Raw genomic sequence first — 20,880 nt, forward strand, 5'->3', positions numbered from 1 at the left:
AAGATGTGAATGTTTGATCCTAAGTTATCTAACTACAGTAAAACTATACACGAGATGTGAATGTTTGATCCTAAGTTATCTAACTACAGTAAAACTATACACGAGATGTGAATGTTTGATCCCAAGTTAGCTTACTACAGTAAAACTATACACGAGATGTGAATGTTTGATCCTAAGTTATCTAACTACAGTAAAACTATACACAAGATGTGAATGTTTGATCCCAAGTTATCTTACTACAGAAAAAATATATGAATTAGTTCTTCAGATTTCTAGTCAGCTCCTCAGTGGCAAGTCTGGGGGCTTATAACGTAAAAAAATAGGGTTTTGCTACCCGCTGTAGACACAGCACAGACAGCCCATTGTGCAGGCAAATAATCAAGGCCAGTTAATCTCAGCTGATGTCAACAGTATATATATATATATATAAATGTCACTGAACAGCTTCCAGATGGCGCCATTTATTCAAGCGTAACAACAATGTTCTTCCATAGGCGATTAAGGTGATGTAAAAAGAAATCCACATTGTTGTTTTAATGCCAATAGAATAAATTACAGTATGCTCTTTTATGTGCAGTAAACTGAAGCGGCATTTCTCGCACCCGACTTTCCTTTTCCTGCCCAGTGACGTGCGAAGTCTACAGTCATCTTTAATGTAGTAGATAATGTGGAAACCCATGAAACAGATCAATTTGCCATCCACTGTCAGTTAATTATTGTTGTTTTTCGATGTTTAATCAAACGCTCCAGAAAACCTGCAAAACACGTTACTATGCTCCTCCTCCTCTTCCCCCCTCTACTCCCCACATTTAACAAGTTCTCAACTGATACTGTTCATTATTATTCCTTATGGTTATATGTTTTACTGCGAACAAAATTCGGACAGGTTATCAACATTCGATACCTTTAAAGTGTTTCGATTTATTTTTAATAGTCCTCGGGCGCTTAACAACAAACAAAACATTCTTACTGCCTCTACAGACGACCTGGCATGGCTTGGTGATTAGGGGCGCTCTACTCGCAACTTGCGGGTTCGAAACCCATCACCGAACACGTTCGCCCTTTCAGCTATGAGGGAGTTATAACGTGACGTTCAATCCCACTATTCGATTAGAGTAGCCCAAGAGTTGGCGGTGGGTGGTGTTGATTAGCTGCCTTCCCTTTAGTCCATCACTTCAAAATTCGGGACGGCTAGCTCAAGTCGCTTTCCTCGATATTCAACACAAAAACAGAGTAGCCCAAGAGTTGGCGGTGGGTGTTGTTGATTAGCTGCCTTCCCTTTAGTCCATCACTTCAAAATTCGGGACGGCTAGCTCAAGTCGCATTCCTCGAAATTCAACACAAAAACAGAGTAGCCCAAGAGTTGGCGGTGGGTGGTGTTGATTAGCTGCCTTCCCTTTAGTCCATCACGGCTAGCTCAAGTCGCTTTCCTCGAAATTCAACACAAAAACAAAGAAAATCTTCACAGATAACTAAAGTTCCCCCCCCCCCCTGATTGAATCTATGTACATTAACTGCTGTGACAGAGATAACTAAAGTTCCCCCTGGTTGATTCTATGTACATTAACTGCTGTGACACGATCTTCTTAAGGCAAATTAAAACGTTGTACTTGATCTTCTAATAATCAAAAGGCTCAAAGTTTTAACCATAAATAACGGAAAATTGCAGAACTATGTTTATAACTTCTAGTGTAAACAATCAAGAGAAGATAATAAACCAATCAAGAAATCTTGTAGTCGATTGTAAAGTTTTCCCAAAGTACTGTACCATGTTTAAGCTTTTACGTTTGAGATCATATATATATATATATATATATATTACTTGTTGTTTTTGCCTACGTCTCCTAATGTTGCCTGGGACACAGTGGAGACTATAACTGTTAAATATTGGCCAGTTTGATAGAAGCTAGTTTATCAAGAAGGGAACATTTATCAAAATGTCTGAATTCGACACAACATAAAGTGTTTTTCAAAAACAATGAAATTTAATTGGATGAAGATAAACGTTGATTTATTTTGCAAGTATACTTCATAAAATTTAATATTTCATTCACCAATAATTCCAATTTGGTCCTAACGAGTTCAAAAAACAAACAAAAAAGAAGCTGTTGTATATTGCTTCGTTGCAAAGTCGACATGTTCTCTCGTTAATTGTGAGGACTAACAAACACATAATACTATCTTGTTGCTGCTTTCTTAATTACGAAACACCGAGAAACACATAAGAATTTTTTTTATTCTGTTTGTTTTTATATCAAGATTAAAACTTAGAGGTCATTATTTTTAAGATTTGCTTACGAAACTGGAACGAAACCTGGAAAGCCAGTATTATAAATAGATTTATTTTCGAATAAAAAAAACACAAGAACAACAAAACGGGAACGTTGATGTTTCAAGAAGATAATTAAGAAAAATAATTCCGACACCAGAGTATAGCTTTGTATCTGCAACTTGCCTTTTAGCAAAGTTAAAGCCACAATTACACGCTACGTTGGTCCCCAATTTTCTTTTATGTTTCCCCACACAATTAAATGTTATCTTCTGGGGGAGGGGGGGGGAACAGATCAATTGAACAAGTGAAGGAACAAGGACGGGGTTATCCAATGAAATGATGGGGTGGGAGCAAAAGAGATGCCTAAAAAAAGCAAGTAAACATTTATCATTGACAGTAGTATTAGGAGAAAAAGAAAAAATAAATGATGAATTACAGAGCGGCCAGTGGTAAGGATTGATTTTTGTAGGGGCAGGTAAAATGACAATTTTTTATCTCCTCACAAAACGAGTTTTCATTTGCTAAGAAACTCGATTTGTTATCTATGTCTGTCAGGACTTTTAACTGTAGGATACGATTTACTCTTGTGGCTCGTCCCGCCCACAGTAATCAGTATTTTTTTCCTTAATGAGAAGTTGTCTCGAAGAAAACGAAATTGGATTGTATATGATTCATTGGAAGATGAAAATAAAAGAAAGAAAGGAATAGAATGCCAAATGGAAGTATATATTCCATCCCGAATAAAAATATATATATATTCAAATCACCGACAAGGAGGGTAAATTTGGGTATTGTTGTCTAACGCATCTCTTTTTGGCAGACATAATAAGACGTAATAATATTATAAATATTATCATCATTATTAAGAAACTGGATAGACGCATGGACCACTGAACACCTAAGTCCGTTTAAAGTGGATTACTGAACAATAAACGTGTTTTTTTCTTTAACCTAGATGTTCAACAAATTATACATAATGAACATTTTTCAGTATTTTTTAAAATAAGCTAAAGTTATTGTTTTTTTTTAAGCTTGCTGCACGATTTGCCCCCTACAGGACATTAATTCAATTTTATATACTGTAGCCAACGAACCTTATTGCTGATAATATTATAAATTAGAAACTAATAACAGAATAAAACTTAGTAGAAAACCTAATAAAAATAAAACAACACAACACAGCTAAAGTTAATAAACAAGTTAAAAAAACAACAACAACAGAATATTTATGAGAAATAAAACAGGACAATAAAGCTTACTAATCGTGACGAGAAAACTCTGGAAAGTAATACACGAATGTATACTAGAAGAACAAATACGAAAATAACAATTAACTCTCGTATCCAAGAAACGTGATGACAAGACGGATGATGGCAATAGTACAGTCTCGTTTGTGAATAGTTTATAAAAGAAATTACACGCTTACTGTTTTTAGTCGTTTTTAACTCACCGCGATGAACCTATATTCATATAGAATTTAAAGAATACGAAACACTGATGCTAATATTTCATTTTCCTAAATTATTCCCGAGGCAAGTTGTTTGAGATATTAAAAATAAATATGAAACTAAATCTATCATTTGACTCATTAGTGAGGAGTTGGCTACATATTTACCTTTAGTTTAAAATAAAGTTTATAATCTAGTAAATAAACAATCCGCCTTGTATAAGTAACTCATGCATGTTTATGTTTTTTGGTTAAACTGTTTTGTTTAAAAAATATTTATTTGTCTAACGTAGAGATAAAGTACAACCCGCATGAGTACAAAAGTGTGTGTGTGTGTTTTATAGCAAAGCCATCTCGGGGAATCGAACCCCTGATTTTTGTGTTGTAAATCCATAGACTTATCGCTGTCCCAGCGGGGGGGGGGGCAGAGTACATTTACCTTGTTTGTAGGAATCTCCCCATAATTTCTTCCAGGAAAGTTGTATCCAGAAAAAGAGAAAAAAAAAACCGGCCAGTAAAATGACAGAAATGCCTTAAAATGATCCCTCTTTCAAGTTTCGAAAGCTTTTTTTTTTTTTTTTGTTTAGAATTAAGCACAAAGCTTCACAATGGACTATCTGTGCTCTGCACACCACGGGTATCGAAACCCGGTTTCTAGCGTTGTAAGTCCGCAGACATACCGCTGTGCCACTGGGGGACTTTTCTAAAGAACAACAAAGTAATTGAATATAAAGATTTGGAAGTGGTCGTTTGGTAAAAGTTTTTTTTATAATCCTTAAAAAGATTTTTTATTGCTGTATGATTTTTTTGGTTAAGAAATGCCTATAACACTTTATAAAAAATATATAATAAATTCAGTACAACTATTTCAACGCTTAGATATTCTATCGCAGTTCACAGTATTATATATACACATTCATATCAAACATTAAAGGAACACAAAAAAATTATGGGATGGGTAACTAGTTAAAAAAATAAGCGAGTGAGAGAGCACGTCAACCGTAACCTTGAAGTCGACCACAAGAGGACTTGTTTAGGGGATTAAACAAAACGAAGAAAAACCCGATGATGTAGTCAAAAACAAGGTTATAATAAAATATTTTTAAAAGTAGCATCAAATTTTCCTTTGACCAAATAGCAAGGCTTGTGTTATTCATTTCTCTCTTCCTATTTTTTTTCTTAGGACTGGCAGCTACCCTTGAGGCTCTTACTTACTTACGATTTTTTTTTTTCTGGAGATTTTTATCAGTGGTTTGAGTTAAAAACTGAAACTAATTTAAAGAAAGATAAAAGACTTGAGGAAATTCTATAATGGCCATTTTTGGGGCATAACAAACTTAAAAACTCTCGAAAGAAAGTAATCTGATTATTTTTACAAGAGCGCCATCTATAACTCGATAACAGCTTTATCGGGACGAGATGCTTTTAAATAAAATATTATACAAATGTTATAAAATTTATTACCTAGGACTAACGACGTTTTACTGGATGGTTTTTTTTACTTTGTTCTTAATCTTAGTCATTAAAGCTTTCTATGCATTGGTATTTTTTTTATACTTAAGACTATTTCAACAAGCGACTCAAACCATCAAGTCTTCGTTCTTTAAGTAGTAAAACACAACAAATACAAATGAAGAAGATCCATTTACTGATAACAATAGGTTTAAAAACACGAAAAGACAGCGACAAATCAGTGAGCAAGAGAAGAAAAAAACACACACACACACACATAACAAACAAGAGCCTCGAGCAAAACAAGATTAAAGACCGTGAATGTATTGATCAGATTGTCAACATCTGCCAGATGGTAGAAATCACTTTATTTTTCCTTTTATTTCATCAAGAAAAAAAAGAAATATTACATGATACGAATTGGCAAAGCTTATAACGTTAACGTTTGAGATACTTTAACAAACTCCTAAGATAAAGAACGGTTTTAATCGCACACGCAATGGGTTAAACCACTTCTAATATACGAACCAAACGGTGGGCACTTTCAATAACAGCACATTGTGTAGCTTTGTGCTTATTTACAAACAAACTTTCATTAACATGTCTTATATTTAGCACATGGATCAAAGTTGACTGTAAATTTTAAACCTTGGAGTACTGGAAATAGATTATGGTCAGATGTGACTTTTAAGTCTTTCAAGAGGGTATTTCATTCCACTTACTTGAGTCTGTGCTGGCTGGAACCACCAGCGTAGAACAGGGCGCTGTAGTCACGGGCGACACAATGGGACTTGGAGATTGAGCAGGAAAGACGCCCTCTGGAGGCGCTTGTCCAGTTGCAACTTTCGTTCCCAGCGCAGCAAGAGTTAGAATAGTTGCCATATCCTAAAATGAGATAAAAAAATTAAATTAATCGGTGCCCTAGCGGTAAGTCTGAGGGCTTACAAAGCTAAAAATTCGGTTTCGATACCCGTGGTGGGCAGAGCACAGGTAGCCCATTGTGTAGCTTTGCGCTTAACTTCAAACACACACAAAAAATAGATTTTTCTATTGTTGAGAAAGTTATAGTATTATATTCTTTGTATTTCATAAATATAAACAATAATGGAGAGAGTAATAATGAAATATTTCTTTATTTTTAAAAGCAAAAAGTGGGAAAATAATATATATACTCCATCTTACCTTATTGTTCATCATGTTGTGTGGGGCTACAGACGCCATTTTCGACATGCTGTCGGCTACTTTTGACCGCAGAGACTCCAGAAGACCTTCGTCGTGTGGGTGTGGCATGTAAGAGAGATGATTAACGCTAGGTGTCGGTGCAGACGTGGGTGTCGTACGAAACGAGTGATCAACACTAGATGGCGCCTCTGAGACCATTGGTAAATGCTGACTCAAGACGGCAGAGCTTGGTGCATGGTGCATCATTGATAGGTAGGGGAACGATAAGGACGAAAGAGGCATGTGCTCTAAAATTTTACCTAAAATACAGGATAATAAGAATGAATATATATATATACACGTAGGAAATATTTCCCGACCAAAAATACGACCTTTTCTTTTCACGTATATAAAGAAACAAATAATCAACTTCAGAAAAGGTGCATAAGTTAAACAACTGATGTATTAATAATCAACCTATAGTAATCTATATAGACGTTGAAGACCACACACACACACACACACAGAGGCAGTTTTCTGAGAGTCACCACAAATGAAACTCGATGATTCATGTTCTTACCGTACTATGCCCAGATGGTCAACATCTGCCAAGTTTTTGTGACACTTTAAATTCTTTACTGTGCTCATTACAATATAATAAATATGTTGAGAAACTCCTTTCAGTTGTAAACTTGAGTTCTTAGTCATCGAGAAGGGGTAGAAATTGGAGTATAAAGCTACCAAACTGCAGGGTTGTAGGCTTACAAATACTGCCAGCTTCCATCAAAACTGACACCCCCCACCCATCCGTCTGTCTCTTTACACTAGTAAATAGTTCTAACTCCGTGTCCTTCCGATCCAAATAATGTTAATTTTCTGTTTGCTATCGTATAAATCAATTTTCAAAAGTATAAAAAATATTCTATCAATTTCTGTAACTACTTCAGATACCTGTCACTAAAATTTTATGTATTTGAGTCTGTGTTATAATCTAATATTTTATACTATTCTTGGCTTCGCGTTTTTAGCCGCGGCATGATAGCTGATAGAACGGCTCTGAATTTTTTTTTTTTCGAATACAAATTTTGAGCTCATAGCTCTATGTCTTGACCAAGTTGAGATCTGATTACAGCCGCGGCTACTGAGGATACCCTCTTGTTTTTAATTGGTTTTAGATCTTTCTGGTGGACTTATTGTTGGTTTTCTATTGGTTTTCATCCCTTTTGTTAACCCCACCCCTTTTAAGTTCCAGTTTAACATCTGTGGCCAAACGTGACATAAGGAATGTATTACTTTAAATACAGCTTAGTGCAATGAAGAAAACGTGAATAAATCGTGGTTACATATTATATTTTTGGTGTTTTATTTTTGTTTGTTCGTTTGGGCCTTGTTGCTTGTGTAACGGAACATCTGTATAATTATGTTACTTAAAGTTACACGTATTTAAATCTCGCCACGAAACTCCGAAAACTAACACCAGAAGGTAGGTTTGTAAATTTCAGGAAATAGCTTTAGTGCCTCAGCTACTTAAATACAGATGGCAGGACAGATGCATTATTTTCAGGTTGTTGTTTTTTTATGCCAGTTTTTAAAAGACAAATTCCAAAGATTCTTTAACTCACAGTTTGTGGTATTTGAAATTTGTAAAACGCCCTCTGGATTATAGGGTCAGGCGAATGTTTCGTTGAAAAAGGAAGGGGGGAGAGTAAATTTTGACTATGCTATTCTAAGAATACAGTATTGAATATAATTTATAATTTTATAATTCTCTTTTGTTGCTTCTTAGAGAACAAACAAAAACATAGGTGAACATGAAATTTACATATAACTCTACGTCTATCTTATCTGTTTGTATTACAGTTCCAAGAATACTCAAATATCAAAGAGCACGTTGTTTAACTACCTGAGTTATGCACAAGCAGCTTAACCCTAACGTTTTATTTTTGTTATATTTAATATTATGTTCACATAACCATTTGGGTTTTCATCAGATTTAGATTCTTTGATTATGTTCTACAAAAAAAGTTTTTTTTAATAAGTCCAAATTCAACCTCTCAAAGCCATGTCGATTCATAACAGATTTTATTTTGTAAATCCCCATGGTGCTACTTTCCTTTAAATATACCATAGTTGAGAAAGGGTCCAAATTCAACCTCTCAAAGCCATGTCGATTCATAACAGATTTTATTTTGTAAATCCCCATGGTGCTACATCAACAGATAAAAAATTGAAATAAGTCCGAAAACCAACCAGATCCTTAGAAGATTTATTTATTAAATCTTTGTGATTTTACCCTTTTTTAGATGAGGCCTAGTCCTTGGTTTCTCGGTTGGATAATGTTGTTTTGGAATTATATCTGGTGGTAATGTGGCTGGAATAGTCCAGGAAGGTCCAACAATCACAGCTCCAATAGTATCAGGTGTAAACCAAATCTGTTCTCATGTTTTATATTTTATAGTAAATGGTGTTTTAAGTTGGAAATCTTGGGCGGATGCCAAAAAAAAAAAGACTGATTGAATCCTTGCATTTACCAATTCATTTTCCAAATGCATTATTCTAAGTTATTTTCTACCTCATTTATCTTACTTTTATAATCTTTCTACACTTCTTCTGACAGGAAAACGTTTTTGAAAACCCAAATTAAGCTTTCCAAAACCAGATGAATTTTTAGAATATTTTACTTGGTAAATCTTGGGTGTTTGTACTCTCTCTCTCTGATATGAACATTCCAGTGGAGGAAGACTTAAGTAAACCTCTCAAAATAATCCTGGCCCTTAGAATAATTTACTTGGTAAATCTTGGGTGTTTGTACTCTCTCTCTCTGAGATGAACATCCCAGTGGAGGAAGACTTAAGTAAACCTCTCAAAACAATCCTGGCCCTTAGAATATTTTATTTGTTAATTCCAAAGGATTCTGCAATCCATTAAGTAAGATCCTACCACCAAGAAGAAAAGGATTAAACTAAGTTAAAACTATACTAACTTAAAACACACTGGTTACCTGGGTTTATGAAGCTAAACATTAAGTACAGGTTTGTAATGTCAGCAGATTATAGACTGAAGCGTAATTGCAAAAATTAAATTTATAAATTATCACCGAATAACGTTTTAGATTAATTAAACTGAATTAACTTTACGTTAAATTAGGGTAAAAAACAACAACAACAACCAGAAAAGAACTGGTCATATGTGATATTAGTGAAAGATATAGCCTCAACCAGATCATGAAACGATACTGTTGCTTAATAACAACCGATTTAAACATTTTAACGTGGTGTAACATCATTTAACCATTCATTATCCGGTTAGTTTAGCGCCCTCTCGTGGTTAACCTAAGCTTAAGAAAATAGTTGTCTAAACTTCAAGTAAACACATGCAGCAAAAACCTAGTTGCATGGTACGTCTTCCTAACTATATATTATGATGGGCCCGGCATGGCCAGGTGGTTAGGGCGCTCGACTCGCAATCTGAGGATCGCGGGTTCGGACATGCTCGCCTTTTCAGCCGTGGGGGCGTTATAATGTGACGGTCAAGCGCACTATTCGTTGGTTAAAGAGTAGCCCAATAGTTGGCGCTGGGTCTAGTCATACACTGCTAAATTAGGGGCGGCTAGCGCAGATAGCTCTCGTGTAGCTTTGCGCGAAATTCAAAACAAACAAATATATTATGATAGCTCACTCGACTCAACGCCGATCACATTTTTCATAAGCGGCCGTACTATGATGTTGAAACACAACTGGCCACTAGAGGCACTGCAATGAAGAGCAAACAAATTGAGAATTTAAAGATGTTTCAAGAATGAGAGAAAAAAAAATACCGTGAATAGATATAACTTCGATTTGTGATGTTTAAAAAGCTATGTACTCGGAACGCTTACTCATACCTCCAAATAATCAGTTATATACAGTTCATTAGATAGAGAAGGCACTAGAGAGCAGAAAAGACACTAAAACACAAGCATTTTTTTTTATATACCCGTGAACCAAAGTTGTTCGGCTCATTCAGTAAGGACTCTTTCAACCGCTTCCTTTGAAACTGTCAAGCGATGGATGAAAACGATAAATTCGGAGCTTACGTGACAATCAGATCCGAAGAAAACTTTATCCTCTAGATTTCGTTCAGAAGGCCGAGCTTTAAAGTTAGCCCAAGGTAAAACGTGAGCGTCGGTCTGTTACTATGACGTTGCGTGATATAAGCAAGCAGTTTATTGGCCAGACTTAGCTATAAATATCTAACTGGTTAAAGAGTAATTTTGAACAAATATTTTAAGTGAGTTGTTACAACATTTTTAAAAGAATTTAACTTTTTTAAATGATTCTACTATTAAACAGAGTTTCGCACACGGTCAACCACTTTGATATAAGTTTAATACCGCAGAAGGAGTCTGTGTTATTACTTATTATTATTATGCACGTGCTTACTTTCTAGCAAGTAATATCGATTTGTCTGCGTGTGTTTTTTTGTTGTTGTTGTTTTTAATATAAAAGCTACATCAGGTTATCTGCTATGTCCACCGAGGGGAATCGAACCGCTGTCCCACCAGGGGACACAGATTTGTAGGTCTAGGGATATTTATTTCTTTAAATTTTTTTTCTTTCTAGCAACGAAAGTTTTGTTTGACATTAAGCACAAAGCTACACAATGGGCTATCTGTGCTCTGCCCTCACGGGTATCGAAACACGGTTTCTAATGTTCTAAATCCGCAGATATATCGCTTTGCCACTGGAGGGGGGGGGGGAGCAGCAACGAAATAAATATTACGGTTGTGCCCGAAATGATAAACAAACAAACAAAAAAAATGCTAATTTATAAGGAAATTTCTGTGTGCCCACGTTTTTACTATGGGCTTAAGTGCTATATAGATTAGGGCGCTCGACTGGCAATCTGCGGGTTCGAATCCCCGTCCCACCAAACATGCTCGCCCTTTCAGCCGTGGGGGCGTTATAACGTGACGGCCAATCCCACTATTCGTTGGCAAAATAGTAGCCCAAGAGTTGGTGGTGGTCGGTGATGACTAGCTGCCTTCCCTATAGTTCTTACATTGCTAAATTAGGGACGGCTAGCGCAGATAGCCCTCGCGTGGCTTTGCGCGAAATCCATAACAAACAAACAAACAAACCTTTCTCAGAGCCAGTATGTTTGTTGAATTATAATTCGGGTTTCGATACCGGCTAGCCCACAGTGTAGCTTTGTGCTTAATAACAACCAAACCAAGTGTTTGTTAAAAAAATAATATAGTCCATGAAATAAAAAAGATAAACTAAAACACATTTTATAATGTTCGTGAAATTGCCTGTCAGTCTTGGACTAACTTCTATCACCATACCGCTTAGTTGTTTAAATGATAGAGACCAATCAGTACTTTATAAGAGCTTAGTAGGAACCGAGTTCAAAAAACGGAACACATTAGAACTCTGTAAAGTTCTTCAGAACGAAGCTCTCGGTATAGGCATGTAGTTTTTATTCAGTCATAAAGTTAACACACACACACACAGTGTTGTTTTGTTTGTTGTTGGAGTTCGTACATTCTGTAGACTCCAGAGAAAGCAGTTAGTCAACTATTCCCATCGCCAACACTTGTACGATCACTCTTATAACGCACTCACGGCCCCAAAGTGCGGAGTGCACTTTGTATTTGGCGGTAACGGGACGCGAACAACAGAATCTTAGCTCCTACAGTTCACCACGGGATCGCGCTGGGTTCCATACATAGTTAACAAATACACAGTAGTTATGGTTCTATTTTCATTTTCTCGGTGTTGGATTTTAACCTCGACACGATGATAGCGTCAGAAAGTTCACAATAGATAAAATTAGATCTAAATGGAGGGCAATATTTTGAAAACTTGAAATCGACACTTGTTCGCTTATAAGACAAACACGTTGCTAGCAATACATGATTGCAATAATCTGTTTCATAACGAACCAATATTTTCTACAGCCTTCCACGTGAGATGTAACCGTGTCCTGGAAGTCCATCTTCCAATCAGCACGTGAAGGACTTATTGAGTACATAAGTCGCTTTGGAAAGTTCCTCTTTAGGTCTTTCTTTTCGTAGTAACAAAAATAACTATGCATAAAAAAAAACGTGCTCTCTACTTCAGAATCTCCTAATTCAATAAGCTTCGTATAACAGTAGACAGACAAACATAGCTAGATTAAACGGTAAGGATGATAGAAGGTATTAAGGTAGGAAAGGTATCTGAAGAGGTAGGATCCACTTAGCGATGGGGAGGGATACATCTGTTTATGTAATTTTATCTCTAAAAATGAAATGAATTCAGAATTTAGAGATTAGTAGCAGGTATTTGCTCGAGCCAACTGGTTTCTCTTTTTTTAATTTTCTTTCACATTTGGGGCGTATTTGAAAGAATCATCACTACACTGGCTACGACCAGCTTTGGACATCGTGAAATAGTGAAACGATAAAGTCGTTGCTAAAAATATAAACTCCGTCAACTCCCCCCCTGTAAGTTATTATATACAAACTTCATGCGGCCAATGAATTTGCTTATTATAACGGATCACAACACTACACACACACACACAGATAAATACATTCCTGTATGTGCTTGGGCTGAAGTAATATTCTATTCGGCATAAAGAGGACAAAGTTAACGTTGCGAGAGAGAGAGAGACTCCCGTTTCTTTGCATGTCGTGAACGCATGTTTCATGAACATCAGAAAATTGCAGCTTTATTAAAGTCTCTAAGAATTAAAACAACTCTCAGAAAAATCTCAAAACGTGACTTCTTCGCGCTTGTTTGCGTCTACAGACCAGGGTGTTTCGGGAAGTTCAAGGGGCAGAAGGTAAACGTGGGCTATTACTGAAAATGCGCGTTGGCTAGTTGTGTCATTACGAAGAAAATTACAGAAGAACAGTAAACACAGAGGGCGCTATTATATAGTCAAGTGGAAAGAAACCACATCAAACAACCGTTTTATGGAAAAGTAAAAAAAAAAAAATTGAAATAACAATAATAAATAAATAAAAATCATTGGTCTAGTGTCGGGGGGAGGGGAGCAAGAAAAATTCCGACTCTGAAACAGCCAGTGTACTTACAGGAGACAGAAACAAGACTGTTATTATATTATCATAAATTCTTCGTTCTTGTATCACCCGCAGCAAAACGTGCTAGGTTGGAAAATTAGTGTTTAGTTAAGGCGTTTATCGTTGGTTTTCCACAGAACTGTAGTAATATATATCCAATTATATTGAAAGTAGCACAACTAGTTTTATATATATATAGAGAGAGCACTCACTCCTCTCGGGGGGGAAAAACGTTCGGACGAAATCAAGACAATTTTGAGCAAAATATCAGTTTTAAAGTTGATACCAATTCGCCGTTAAATATATATGATGTGACCTGCATACACAGAAATCAGTGTTATTTTAACACAAATATATACTTATCCCAGCTTGATAAAACAGCGATTATATATATATATCTATCATTTGTAGTGTGTTCTAGTATTTTGTATATTTAATTATTAAGCTTCGATATTTAATATATTTATAAACTTCGTATTATTGTTCAGCTTGTCTTTTAGTTATGGGGACGATTATCAAGATAGTACTTTAACTATGAAGTTAGTTAACCATGCCGTACTTTAATTATGAAGTTAGTTAACCATAACGGTATGGTTAACTAACTTCATAATTAAAGTACGGACTTTAATTATGAAGTTAGTTAACCATACCGTACTTTAATTATGAAGGTAGTTAACCATACCGTACTTTAACTATGAAGTTAGTTAACCATATCTTGCTTTAACTATGAAGTTAGTTAACCATACCGTACTTTAACTATGAAGTTAGTTAACCATATCTTGCTTTAACTATGAAGGTAGTTAACCATACCGTACTTTAACTATGAAGTTAGTTAACCATATCTTGCTTTAACTATGAAGGTTGTTAACCATACCGTACTTTAACTATGAAGTTAGTTAACCATATCTTACTTTAACTATGAAGTTAGTTAACCATATCTTGCTTTAACTATGAAGGTAGTTAACCATACTATACTTTAATCAAGAGTTAGCGTGTTGACTAGCTGCCTAACCTTACATCAAAATGAGGAAAACACGTCAACAAACATCGTATAGTCCTTAAATTCACGATACGTATTGCATCACGTTAAGTATTTCATGTTTATTCCTGTCACAACATTCGGTGTAAAGAACGGACACGAAACTGGGTGAAATCTAGTACTATTTTATAGGTAAGCTAGAGGGGTACTCTGTAGAGCCAATACCTCCGCCACGCAGCGTTGATCATATTCAGCTCTCCAAAAATACTAAAATGTGTCTGTATGTCCGTCGTTATCAACGCACACGGATCATTTTGGGCAGGACAATGATAAATAATATTCTACGTAAGTCCACCAAGTTTCATCAAAATCCAATCATTTTTGACTTAGTTATAGAGCAAAACTAGTGTTAGAAATCGGTCCCCATCTTAACAGATAGAGAATTTTTTTTCGTGACCTTGTTGTGACCTTAGCTTTTGACCCTGACCCTCCAAAAACTAAATACTTCTAAGTTTGGTCATAATCCAAATGTATACCAACTTTTGTCCAAATCCATTCAGCCATTTTCGAGAAATCTTCCTGGCAAACACACACACACACACACAGACACAGGGGTGAAACCTCCGTCCACCTTCGTTGGCAGAGATAACTACATGGATAATCACAGCAGTAATAAAGTGGGATTTATTGCAGTATTGGTGACATGTTTGTTTGTTCACGTCATTCGCATATGATTAGGGACACTGTAATCAACAAAGTCAAGGACCTTTAAACAGTTTCGTATATAAAGAACTTAGACTTTTAGAAAAAATGGTTTTGAAAAGGCGATTGGGTCTCCGCAAGTAATTCTAGGACTAACAAGTAAATTAAGATCACATAAAAATTGCAAACTTTATCGTTTTATTTCGGTGGGGTCTTTTTTTAATTTGTTTTTTTATAAGTTTAGCTAGCCATTAATTTAATGGTCATAAAGGTCATGATTACCTAAAAGGTCAAATCTATGCCCAGAAATTTCAACTTCCGAAGGAGTTTCTGAAATGGAACATACAATCTCGAGAAACAATCAGCGCACGTTTTCGACAGATATATATTAGTTTAAAATAAGCATTTTTCTCGACGAAAACTTCAAATTATACAACAATGGAACAACGTTCATACTACAAGCAGTTAAATTTAACACAATCAACAACAACAACAAAAAAACGGGCTTACAAGTAATTATACTAAAAGAAACATAGATCGCGAGAAAAGTGGATTTTCCCTCTTTTAATTTTATGATGTTTTATAATTTCTCATCAATTCAACATGCAACTGGCCACTAGAGAACAGGTTGTAGTGATAGGTTTTTATTTATTTTTCTATTTAGGGGTCTGTATATTTCTACAGCAAATCTACAGGTTGTTTTGACCCGCAGGAGAACACTCGGAAAAAAAAATTAAACCGGATTCCAATCCAGTTGGGTCTGAAAACAATCCAGACTACCTTCTTTCGGTGCTTCAATACACACTTGCATCCGATGGCCAGAAGGCAGACCTCCTCTCACGATACACATCAACATTGAACTACAAAAAAAAACTAAGATTCCGTCCATCACCTCAACCTGACATTACATGAGGTTGTATGGCCTTGAGTTTTCCCGTCGACTCTTTTAGCTCATCAGAAAGAACTGATCTTTGACATCCCTCCTAATGGTTCGATTATGGATAACTTTTTTTCTGTAACCTCAACTTTTGTACTTGTACGTATTGAATTAAATGATTTAGTGGGTCTACTGTAGGCAGAAAATCAACTGTGTTTTCAACTCAAAATCTTGATTTCTTTATGAATCCGATAGTCAAAATTTTCCGACAAGGCTTCACAAATGATCAATAACTTATATTACGTCATAACTTTCGTATTACATCTAACAAAAAAAAATCTCAACAGAATAAGAGTTTATTTTAAAAAGTATAACAATTATAGGTAGACGTATGTCTATACTTTTAAAATACTTTCATAAATCTATTTAAACTGAAGGCGGAAAATCCAAGATTCGAGTCGCGACATACCGCTGGACACCTTCCATACTGTAACTATGACTTTCAACAGGTGTTGCTAACTGTTTACTCTAGTATATTGAGGTCTCCCTCTGGTTAGCAATTTTATATTGAGGATGATAATTCTTGAAATCTAGGGGTCTCTGATCTGGTCCTCTAGCTTATGTGTCGCATAGGGCACTGTTCAGGTTGAAAAGATTAATAATGTACTTTTCTTTTATTGAATTATTTTACCCCGTTAGAGGGCTTATTTTAAAACAGTTAAGTTGCCTGGAAACAACCACAAATATTATCGTTGCTATACAACATAATTGCCACTGTTTACATTTATATGACAGGATTAGAGATGAAAAAACAAACAAAAAACAACACACAGGAGGGGAGGAAAGGTAAAAAGTTTATGTTTTGTAATGTCAAGAACAGTTCATGCATAATAACCAACATGTTATTCTATTCTGAAGTTTGGTACGACCTCTGGTGGTCTAAAAACGGAAACCTAAGTAAATTTGTTTAAAGTACTAATTATAATCGAATCTAAATTCGATGCAATTAAAGCTTTCACTTGTATTACACACACACACACACACACACACACATATATATATATAAGGAATAAAATTTATTTTATAAAAATATTCATCGTGCCACAGTATTTATATTATTTTTCTTAATTTTCAACCTGGTTTGGTTTGTATGTTGTTAAGCCTAAAGCTACGCAATGGACTACCTGTGCTCTGTCCGCCACGGGTATCGAGACCAGAATTTTAGCTGAGCCATCATCGCAATTAGTAAAACGTGATCGTGAGCGATCTTTAAGGTTATAATTAATTGGCCTTTCATAAACTTGGAGTTGAAACTCTAATTAAAAAAAAAAAATCACATAACCCTTGTTTGACACGTTCGTGTTTGTACGAGAAGCGCTAACAAATGCCACGTTTTTAATGCTTATTCTGTTTTATTTGCTTCAGATTCGCCAATCACAAGAGACTAAGTCAATATCATACTTATAAGATTTTTTTATGTTATTCCTGGCAGCTGCCCGTGCTTGATCATAAAAAAAAAATAAGAAAACAAACAAATATTATACAGACTTTATTTCAATAGACTGATTTTATCATGGGCAATCAATAATCGTCATGTGAAAAAAAAAAACTCTAAAAGATACCCCTTTTCTCCAGATTGTCCCCACCGCTAAGCCACTATACATCTTTCACGATTAATGCATATTATCTCCGTTCAAGGGCGTTCTACATGTGTAGTCAACGCGTTGATAACAAACGACATAGTACATACACTTCACTAAAGCTTCAATTTTCTTGTTTTTTTTTGTTCGCACAAAAACACTTCCAAACTTTATACACTTTAGATATCTATGGGTTCCAAAGTGTTCGTTTAATAAAATACTAGCAGAATCATATTTGTCAATTCGCAACTAAACTAACGAACGTTTGATATGTTTGTCTGGAACACCAAAACACGAATCCCGCGGTCAACTAAACTAACGAACGTTTCATATGTTTGTCTGGAACACCAAAACACGAATCCCGCGGTGTAGCGTGTGTGAAAGTCGCGTACTCCTATGTTGCTATGGTGATGTTTACAAGAAAATATTAGCTATGCACGTTTACTCCCAACGCCCTCTCGCGTTGATTAATTAAGATAACAATATCACTACGAAGGGACGACAATGTTGTCACGCTTGTTAGGTAGCGTATAGGTTTCCTGCTTGCAAAAGACCACGTGGTCGAGATCCTTTTTGTAGTGAAAGCAATTTCACACCATTCTTGATCGAGGCCCATAAGTCGTGCTCGAACGGCCTCCAGAAACTAAGTGACACGGACAGACAGACGAACTGAGAGAAGGCGGCACATATGAAAATAAAACCCGAGGTATGTGAGTGTGTGTGTGAAAGGTAGTAATTACTACTTTAGAAGATGTTATACCTCATCCTCGTGGAACTATTAGAAACTTGCAACAGTAGCGTGGATAATTATATAGTATTTAAATACCTTTCGTGAACTTTTCAATGGTTACTTTTAAAGAGTGTCACCAGAGGGCGCACGCAATGATTAAGTCACACGAAAGACAATTGGGACGAGATTAAAACATGCCTTCCTTATACACCGAAGCGAACAAATAAATCTATATTTATATAAGGTTAGCGGGACGTGTGGGAAAAGCCGAGTTTTAATGTTCACAAGCATGCCTCTTTGATTATTATTTGACATGTGTTCTGTGTGTGGTTCTTCGGAAGAGTACTATGGTTTTAAGTTGTAATCGCTTTATGAAAATGATGAATGACGCACGCAAAAGGCAGACAAAAAAGAAAAAAAATTATATCAGAGGACTGCCTTCTATTGTGAAAACTGCCACCTACTGTCAGTTTTCACAAACTATTTACGGAAAATTGGTTGGGGGTATGAAGGGGAAGAAATGTGTAAATAAGGCATTGTAAAATGTGATTACTCCAGAACACTTACAAGTATAATTATATAGACCAATTAAAATAAGAGCGAGCTTCAAAAAAAAACATTGTTCGTGAATGCACGAAGTAAAATAAATAGATAATAACTAAAAAAATATTAAAAAAATGAACGGATAGCTTATGACTGTAAATACTGCCTAAATAATTAGTACAAGTCTTTACGAACAACATGATAATATAATTTGAGACATTATTAAGTGGTTTCATGTGCACCAAATGAAAGCAAAATTAGTCCTAAAAATTTATTCTGGGGAAAAGTTTAGAATTATCATAAATGTACTACTAACCCCCCAGGCCCGACATGGCACTCTACTCGCAATCTGCGGGTTCGAATCCCCCTTCACACCAAACATATTCGCTTTTTCAGCCGTGGGGGCGTTATAATGTGACGTTGAATCCCACTATTCGTTGGTAAAATAATAGCCCAAGAGTTGGCGGTGGGTGGTGATGACTAGCCGTCTTTCCTCTAGTCTTACGCTGTTAAATTAGGGACGTCTAGTGCAGATAGCCCTCGTGTAGCTTTGCGCGAAATTCAAAACAAACAAACAAACTAGCTTCCCCCCCCCCCCCTAATGGCACAGCGGCATGTCTGTGGACTTACGACACTAAAAACCGAGTTTCGCGTGGTGGGGAGAGCACAGATAGCCGATTGTGTAGCTTTGTGGCTAATTTCAAAACAAGCAATAAATGTACTAAACTAAGTGACGATATAGTCGACAGAATTTTCGAACACTAGAAAATTCCATTTCTGTGGATTATAGTAAATATTACCTACTTTTTGTATATCTATGTTACATGAAATAAAAATAAACTCTCTGAAGTAACACTCCCTTTAAAACAAAAAACGACGACGCTCTTGTAATAGTGATATTTTAGTCACTAAAGGTTTTACATTTTCACACTTACATATAAATTTGTTCTGGTTCCTTTCTTTGTTTGATAAATCTAATTAAGTTCTACTAGAACTGTGTAGTTTTTACATAATAATTTGCATATAGCTCAAATTGTAAGCTAAATGTTAGGCCTAACTTAACGTGGATAGTTTCATTTCATTATCTACCAATAACGTAACACTTAAATTTACTGAGACATGATTATATTTAACTAAATTTAGCTTCACGTGGCTTTTTGACTATTTATATTTAAACATATTCAAGAGTATAATTCAGTAAATTTAAATCTACCAATAAGGTTACACTTAAATTTACTGAGACATGATTATATTTAACTAAATGTTAGGCCTAACTTAACGTGGATAGTTTCATTTCATTATCTACCAATAACGTTACACTTAAATTTACTGAGACATGATTATATTTAACTAAATGTTAGGCCTAACTTAACGTGGATAGTTTCATTTCATTATCTACCAATAACGTAACACTTAAATTTACTGAGACATGATTATATTTAACTAAATTTAGCTTCACGTGGCTTTTTTACTATTTATATTTAAACATATTCAAGAGTATAATTCAGTAAATATAAATTATATATGAAGATATCAACAATGACAGAAATGCTCGTTTTTTGTTTCGTGATCAATCTATTTTTAACGCGATGTTTATTTTATTTTCTGTATCACGAATTTGCCTATGAATAACAGATAACAATGAGGATATATTGAGATATAGATATCACGTACAACACACATTAAAATGCTATACCCGATATGGATTGAAAATATTATTATCCAATCATCTAGCGCTTTGTTACACATTGTTACACCGTTACACACACGGATGAGCGTAAATGAAATACTATGAAAGTTACAACCGTATTTTACCAATTAAAGTTTTTCTGAGGGCTAAGAAGTCAAAAACACGAAGAAAAGCCACTTGAAAATTCATTAAATAAGAAGTCTCAATGCCGAAAAAGTACTTGTACAATATAATACAAGAATGATATTGTATAACACGAGTAAGATATACTTGTACAATATAATACAAGAATGATATTATTGTATAACACGAGTAAGATATACTTGTACACTAAAA

The 20,880-nt window shown here is 35.3% G+C and overlaps 1 protein-coding gene across 1 annotated transcript in view; it reads right to left on the minus strand.

Annotated features, from left to right (window-relative positions):
- LOC106473820 overlaps positions 1–20,880 on the minus strand; it is a 41,549-nt gene that overhangs the window by 6,230 nt on the left and 14,439 nt on the right. Inside the window, exons 2-3 of the mRNA XM_013934495.2 lie at positions 6,354–6,652; positions 5,894–6,056 (exon numbers count right to left, since the gene is read on the minus strand). Coding sequence (XP_013789949.1) covers positions 5,894–6,056; positions 6,354–6,652 — 462 coding nt within the window. The remainder of the gene's footprint in view (positions 1–5,893; positions 6,057–6,353; positions 6,653–20,880) is intronic.

This window comes from Limulus polyphemus, unplaced genomic scaffold, assembly GCF_000517525.1.
Source record: "Limulus polyphemus unplaced genomic scaffold, Limulus_polyphemus-2.1.2 Scaffold6530, whole genome shotgun sequence".
In the NCBI taxonomy this organism is placed as follows: Eukaryota; Metazoa; Arthropoda; class Merostomata; order Xiphosura; family Limulidae; genus Limulus; species Limulus polyphemus.